Genomic DNA, 7,620 nt, shown 5'->3' with positions numbered 1-7,620 from the left:
CTCTTCTAGTTTTTTTTCTTTTTGCATATTTCTCTCGTGTCACTCAGCACACTTTAAACAGAGCTTCAACAAATAAATAAAAAAACAACAACAACTCTACATCTAATCTGCCACAAATGAACTCATTTACATTTTCCACAAATTCACTGGGGTGGTTCCAACATTGCACATGAACAGAGATCAGCGATGGTTCAGATGAAGGTTCTGTGTTAATGGACTGCGAGGTGTGAGTGGCGTCCACATCTGCTGAACGAATGGCTTTAACACGTTCGACGGCGCTCGCAGTTCGCCTTCTGACCGCCGTGGTCACGAGTGTGTCGCCAAAGGAAAGACCAGTGGATGTTATGATTATCAACTGCATTGCAACAACCTCCCCCCCCCCTCCCCAAACAGGTCCTCCCCTCTCGCCTCACCCCAGCAGTGCACGATGGGAGGAGAGAGAGCACCTCCCACCCCCCTCCAGATCACAGATTAACTGCTGCTTCGCTCAGTGTGCAAAAGGAAACCAAATCACAGTGACAAGACAGACAAACTGAGTAGAAGCTAAAGTAGAAGTAAAGAGTGAAGCCTCAGCAGGACACAAACCTCGTCTGTACTACACCTGTGCTGATTGGATGTATCGGGAGTTACGTGCAGGTGGACGCCTTTTCTTGAAAAGAATCTTTAACTCCAAGCAGACAGGAGATGAAACAGAGCAATAAAAACTAGAGCTGCTTCTCACCAACGTCGGCGATCATTCAACGATTTAAAACATTTTGTAGAGACGGTTGATGCCACTCATTGGTCTGTATGTCAAATATTAAAGGTGAGGCTGGCAGCTGGTTAGCTTAGCTTAGCATAGAGACTGGATGAAGTCACGGTTTTACGGGGGTTAAGCACTGGACGATTTCCTGGCCGGGAGTCAACTTTCTCATCTAACTCGCTCCAAGAAAGGGACATCAAACGTTTTCACCAAACAGGCTGCGCATTGACTCTAAACCAGAACAACAGGTACACCGGAGGCTGCACGAGCAAACAGGCACCTAATAAATATCATTTTTTTACTTGCTGGGCAAGAAAACAAAATCTACCTTCATGTGGTGACATCAACATGGCTGAAAGCAAAACCTGACAGGTTTAAAGTTATCTGCAGTGATTTAGTGCCATCTCTTTTCTTTACGTCTGGATTAAAGTAACCAAAAATTAAATAAAATAAAAAAACAAAATAAAATCATCCCCTCACAAAAGAAATTAGTATTTTACACTGAACCATACTCGTGTACCTGTTGGCCTGACAGTGGAGGTGCACGACTGCACTGATACGTCCCTGCACCCGCCACAGGATGAAGACGACTCAAAACAATTCACAGTTAGAAAGTCACAAAACACGACATGAATCAAGCCCTGTGAAGCGAAAACAAAGAAACCAACCAACCAGTCCGAGAGGGAGAAGAAAAGACAGGTGAGCGGATGGACGCAGGAGAGTTTTCACTGAAGTTCGGTGAGTCCTTGTGTCATTTCTGCAGTCGAGGTCGCAGGAGGCTGGTTGGTCGGTGGGGTTTGGGCGGGGCACTGCGGCTAACTAACGCTCGCCTTTGTTGAGGTTTCAGGTCTATGGCAGAAGGTCCGGTTTTTATATAGCAGCAGCAACATGAAAGTTCATTGTAATAATAATAATCATAATAATAATAATAATAACATGGCCATCTCAGAGTTTAACAGAGAAACACAGTAAGACAGAGCAGAACTCCTCTCCACTGAAACCTGGACCCGACCAGGGAGAAGAGGAGGAGGAGGAACATGTTTAGGTCCACGAAGAAGAGGTGAAGAGTAGGTCCAATGGAGAGAAGAGAGAGAGAGAGAGAGAGAGAGAGAGAGAGAGAGAGAGAGAGAGAGAAGGGCCGCGGGGGGGTTAACAGGAAAATGCTGAGGTTTCATTGGCGTCTTACATTTGTAAAAAGTCAAAGCAGGAGGTAAAATTTGCCACCAGTAATGAACATTTAACCCCCCTTTCTTTTAAGAAAGCCCCTCCCCTCGCGCTCACACACACACACACGCACACACGCACACATCTCTTCTCATGTTTTCAAGATGATCTGATTATATACAGCAGCACACAAATGAACCCGCACAGACGAAAGAAAAGGTTAAAGACTCGAGTGCTTGAAAAGTTCTTGAAATGCTTCGACGTTTCAGGACTCTGCGCAACAAAGTTCGATTCTCCCTCCAAAAATGTAGAAACCTTGCAGACATCAGGTGGTAAAGGAGAAGTAAACTGGCTTCTGATGGGAATGTTTCCATTTACTTTACTAGTGTGTGTGCGTGTGCGTGTGTGTGTGTGTGTGTGAAACTGAAAATGTGATTGGCAGGTCTGATCTGAGGTATTTCCTGGTGATCAACATGGATGCATAAGTAGCAAGTTGCTCCCTGGGTAAAAGGGGTGAGGAGGATGGGTGTCGGGGCGCGGGGGAGGATCAGGGTGAGGGGAAAGTGCTATAGGACACAGAGAGCTTATATACAAGCGAGCACAAAAAAAGATTCTCTCTCCTCCTTTTCGTTTTCAAACACCTTTTGTCTCATCCTTTAGCCCCTCGGGACTCAGAAGGATTTAGTGCTATCTTTTAAGATAAGTCAAACCGCTTTTCTTTCCTTCAGTCACTTGGGAAGAGTGAAAAAAACAAAAAAACCAACACACAAAAAAAAAACAAAACGTTCACTGGACTCCCAAAAAACCTAAATCTTGAATCAAATCAAAAGCACTCGTCTTTTAGCAAACAGCTTCAGTGGTGCTAACTCAGGGAGTCGTCATTTCGTTATCTTTTAAACTGTTCTAAACGCCACACGGCGCTCAGGCAAACAAAACTCCACGCAACGGAGCTCAAAATCTTCACCCACAAGGAGGAAACAGAATCAATCCAATCTCCAATCTACTCCTCTTTTCTCCTCCCCCCTTCCTCCCCTCCACAGCGCTGATTGTGAGGTGCTTCCAGAGAGGAGAGGAAGAGGTTCCTCCAGAGTCACAACGCTCTCCTCACGTCATCTGCTGATCCTCCCCTCCTCTGGCAGAAGCGACGGACTGAAGCCGTGGGGGATTGTTTTGAGGGATGTTGGGGTGGGACTGGAGTCCCTCCCTCCGTCCCAGGGTCCCACTTTTTCTCCAAACATGAACCACAGTTTCCAAAGAGATGGAAAGCGATGAGGAGGAACCAACAAAGCCAAGTTTAAAGAAGGGAGGGCAAAAATAAGCGGCGGTGGGGGAGAGAGGAGGGGAGGGGGCGCAGACGGACACCAGTCAAACAGAATGGGAAGTGTGAGTGTGAGTGTGTGTGTGTGTGTGTGTGTGTGTGTGTGTGTGTGCGCGTGTGTGTGTTCTCCCACGTTTCCCCCACATCAGTTCTGCTGCAGGATGAGGTTCTCCAGCTCGTCCGCCGAGCGAAGCAGGAACGCAGCCGACTCCCGGTAGCCGGCGATGAGCTGACGCACGGCTGTGATCTCTGGTTGGCTGAGCTGGGTGGAGGCCCCGCCCCCTCCTGCACCTCCACTGCCCCGCCCACCCAGGCTGTTGTTGATGGAGGTGGAGGAGGAGTTTCCAATGTTGGCAGAGGACAGAGATTTCATGCTGAGGTCTGTGGGGCCTGAGGACGATGGAGAGGAGAAGCATAGATGAAGAAAAGGAGGGATGAGGTGAAGGTTCATGAAAAGTACAGCAGGTCCAGGTGTGCAGGAGGGAAAGGACACATGAAGGAGGTGAAAGGAAGAGAAGGCGAGGAGAAACAGGGACAAGAAGAGGGTTAGAAAGATCAGTCAGTTCAACATGATAGAAGATTAAAGACCATCATTGTGAAAGAAATCCTGTCTAGATATAGCAGTTAGCAGTGAGCTAAGCAAACTGGGTTTATTGGTTATAACCGTAGCAGTAAGGATGCAGCTACATGTCAGGACCACCTGTATCCAACTGTGATTGGTCAGCTTGGGCTGCTTCTGCTTTCTTCTTACACATTTTCGATGTTGATGGAGATTTTTTGAAAGACAACATCATTGAGGCACAGTCCTTCACCATCTCCTCCTCATTCATCCCAAAACCAAAATGTTCTTTCCTTCCCACTCCTCTCCCGCCCTCACCGTTGCTCTGTGCGGTAGCGCCGCTCGTCAGGGAGACCGGGTGTTGCATGGCGGCGCCCAGGCCCGGGTACCCACGGTAAGCATAGCTGAGTCCCGCTCCATTGATGTAGAGCGGGGTGTCCTGGGAGGAGAAGGCTGATGCGGCCAGGGAGTAGGCGGAGTGAGTGAGGGACGCCGGCTCCCTCAGCCCGCCACCGCCGACGGACGGCTTGTCCAGAGAGATCTGCTCATCCTGAGGCAGAGGAAACAGGGTTTTATTTTCAGAAAACCACACAGACGGTTGTGTGGACAGACATGTAACTGTGCTGAGAACCCTGGGTTATGTAAGAAGAAGAATAGTAATGCTAAATTTCTTCAGAATTAGTAAGACAATCTTTGACGTCGACTCTTTCTTCTCTTTAACAAGGTAAAGGTTTCATCAAAACGTTTTCCACCAACACTCGCTGTCAACAGTGGATGTGACGAGCTCTGTTTGGTGATGAGCTGGTGACTCATTGTGTCCTGAACTCATTTTCCTATTGATTACCAGGACAGGATCATTTATTAATCATGAATAGAGTTCTGATGCTGAAAGCGTGCTAAGCGGCTTCCATAGCAAGAGCACGAGTCTGTGCACCAAACACAACATTAATTAGCTCTGAAAGCTGTGTGCAGCCACAGCACGTGACCTCAGGCTCCCGTCACCAAACTTACATTTGTCCTTCACGTATCCGTTGGGTGACGGGGATAATGAGCAGATTAAAGTTGTATATTAATAATACATGTATTGTAAAAACCAATGGCTCAGTACATGGTATAAAGACTTAAAAACTAACTGGACATCATAAACACACACACACACGCTCTCTTACATGATAGGCTTCAAGGCGCATCCTCTTGGCGGCGTTGCGTGATTCGTTCTCGCAGGCGGCAGCCAGGATGTTCTCAGCCATGGCTGAGGTGAGGTGAGGTGGAGTGGGACGAGTCTGCAGACGACAGACCAGAATCAGGTTATTGAGTCTATCAGAGCAACAGCTGATTCTTAAAACGTTTGGCTTTAGATACAGGATTTAGATTCTTACGCTGGAGTGACACCCTGACTTTATCACACAGCTTTGTTAAACACTCTGATACTCTATGGCAGGCATGTCAAACCAGTCCACAGGAGGGCCAGTGTGGCTGCAGGTTTTCTTTCCAACCAAGTAGCAGCACACCAGACTTGACTCATTTAATCAACTGATCTCCGTCTTCAGACAGCTGATTGGTCAAACGGTGTGCTCTTGGTTGGTTGGCACAAAAACCTGCAGCCACACTGGCCCTCCTGTGGACTGGTTTGACACATGTGCTCTATGGTCTGTTATTACTGAACAACAGATTGCTGCAACAGATTCAGTTTTGATCAGGGACTCTGAAGATCATATCAGTCTGCAGAAAGACTATTACCTTCAAACGTTTGAACTTAAGAAGGCTACATCGATGCTGTGGATGCACTTAAAACCACCACACCAACGGCACCCAGCTGTTAGCTCGCTGGATTTACTTCTGACTTACTGCTAAGAAACACCCACAGTTTGTTTGTGTTGGTTCTTTCTTTCTGGCTTCCTTTGATTCAGAAAGAAAGAACCAACTATAATTCACAGGTTTAGTTCCTAACAGTAAACGTTTCACTGTCAGTTCTCTGCCTTTTAAAATGATGAATCCTGTTAAGCTTCACCGATTCTGTTCCAAATCTGGATGTAAGAAACCGGCAGGTGATTACTGTTGTTACCATCCCGATGACTGCAGTACGGCATCATAGCACAGTTTAAGAATTATAGTGCAGCATCACGTTTCACCACTAGGGGGCAGCCAAGACATTTGAATGACTGGCTCATCTTCACATTCATTACGTTCACCTCCTGCACTAACCTCCACCCTGTCTCATGTTCTTTTACTAACAAAAGCACACCTCACTGAAAATTGTGTAATAACAAGTGACAAAGGAAAAAAATCAGCAAATGAGAAGTACTGACTCTGAACACGTTGCTGATAAACTGGAGATGACACAGATTTTGGACTGCTGGTAAGAGTTAAATGTTTCATGGAAAAGTGATTCATCAGTAAAATAAGTGATATTGAAAGTAATGGTTGGCTCCAAGCACTGAGTGACGTGCTGAGACGGATGCGGTACCTCCATGCCGTTCTTCTTCATGCGTCGGCAGGATTTGAGGTAGGTGCGGATGCGTTTGCGGGCGCGTTCCTGGAACTCTGGGAACTGTCTGCTGCAGGACTCGATGATGGCCTGGATCTTCTCCTTGGGCTGCTTCGAGATGGGAACCATCCGATCCAAGTTCTCATCCACAAACAGACGCACAAACATCTGCCGGAAAACAACACAGCAGTTTGGTAAGTTTTTTGACCTTGTGCGCGAAGCAGCTTGTTGTCGTCCTGAATGGGTGTGTGTGTGTTTCAAAGCTACATTGGCTGCTTAATTGGCCATTTTAATTGAATTTTAATTTTTGGCCATTGCTCCACCTCAACCACAAAAAGTAATTTAACCTCAAGAAATCTCTGCTGTATCCTCATACTTTGACCATTCTGAAAAATTCCTGTTAATTTGTGCTTAGCCTGGCTAGTGCTTCAGGGGCTCTTTGGCCTCCTGCAGCTGCTAGATGTTCCACTTTTTCAGCCAACCAGTTGGCGCTGGGCAGGTCGTGTCCACTGGTTTATCTTGTGTGCTGAAAACATCTGCCTGCTGTGGTGAACGATAAAGAAAAATGTGGAGAAAAAAAACAAAACAAAGCTAGGAGAGTCAAAAAGACTCGGCACAAACCCACTGTTAGTATAAAAGAATTCACACGTGTTTCCTGTGCGTGTTTCTTCCATGTGCATCCTGTGACCATGTGACCAGCGCCGCTGACAGGTTCTAAAGCAGGGACAGACCGTCAGCTCTTCGGTGTTGTTGAGAGCTGAAGGTCTGACCCAACAAAACGTCTCTAACTTACATTGAAGGCCTTTAGTCTCTCAGGGTCGACTCCCTCCGTGTCGTTGATCTTGTCATTGTCGTCGTGGTCATCGTGGTCGTGGTCGTCGTCGTCATCGTCGGGGGCAACCTGGCTGCCATGACGTCCCACGGACAGGTCCTCTGCGCTCAAGTCCATCTTCACGCTGTCGTAGCTGCCGCCCGAACTGTACTGGGGGGACTGAACACACACAAACAGTGTTAATGTGGAGTGAGTCAGTCAGTTTATATGCATCTGCACCATCTACACACACTTCGGTGGACTATTGGACGCGTCCTCAGTAAACACTAATTAAGAGCGTCATTAGGATGTGAGAGCTCGCCAATAAGAAGGTCCTTAAATGGAAAGACTTGGATATTTGGTGGAGGTAAATATCAGTCCACGAAAAAGTAACTAAGTAAGTAAGTAAACTAAGGAATAAAGGACGACCTCACAAATAAAATACAGCACCAAATGGGAACAATTTCATCTCAGCCTTCACTGACGAAAAGCAGCTACAGACTCCAGCAGATGTTAAATCACTGAGTGACAGTCAGCA

The 7,620-nt window shown here is 46.9% G+C and overlaps 1 protein-coding gene across 1 annotated transcript in view; it reads right to left on the bottom strand.

The window, feature by feature from the left end:
* Positions 1–1,165: 1,165 nt before the first annotated feature.
* Positions 1,166–7,620, bottom strand: part of LOC124062752 (nucleolar protein 4-like) — a 103,235-nt gene continuing 96,780 nt past the window's right edge. The window contains exons 8-12 of the mRNA XM_046395683.1: positions 7,065–7,262; positions 6,251–6,439; positions 4,953–5,066; positions 4,102–4,333; positions 1,166–3,614 (exon numbers count right to left, since the gene is read on the bottom strand). Coding sequence (XP_046251639.1) covers positions 3,370–3,614; positions 4,102–4,333; positions 4,953–5,066; positions 6,251–6,439; positions 7,065–7,262 — 978 coding nt within the window. The 3' untranslated portion in view covers positions 1,166–3,369. The remainder of the gene's footprint in view (positions 3,615–4,101; positions 4,334–4,952; positions 5,067–6,250; positions 6,440–7,064; positions 7,263–7,620) is intronic.

Source organism: Scatophagus argus, chromosome 8 (assembly GCF_020382885.2).
Source record: "Scatophagus argus isolate fScaArg1 chromosome 8, fScaArg1.pri, whole genome shotgun sequence".
Taxonomy (NCBI): Eukaryota; Metazoa; Chordata; class Actinopteri; family Scatophagidae; genus Scatophagus; species Scatophagus argus.
Note: the sequence above shows the minus strand (reverse complement) of the source record. Positions and strands in the feature narration are given on the sequence as shown.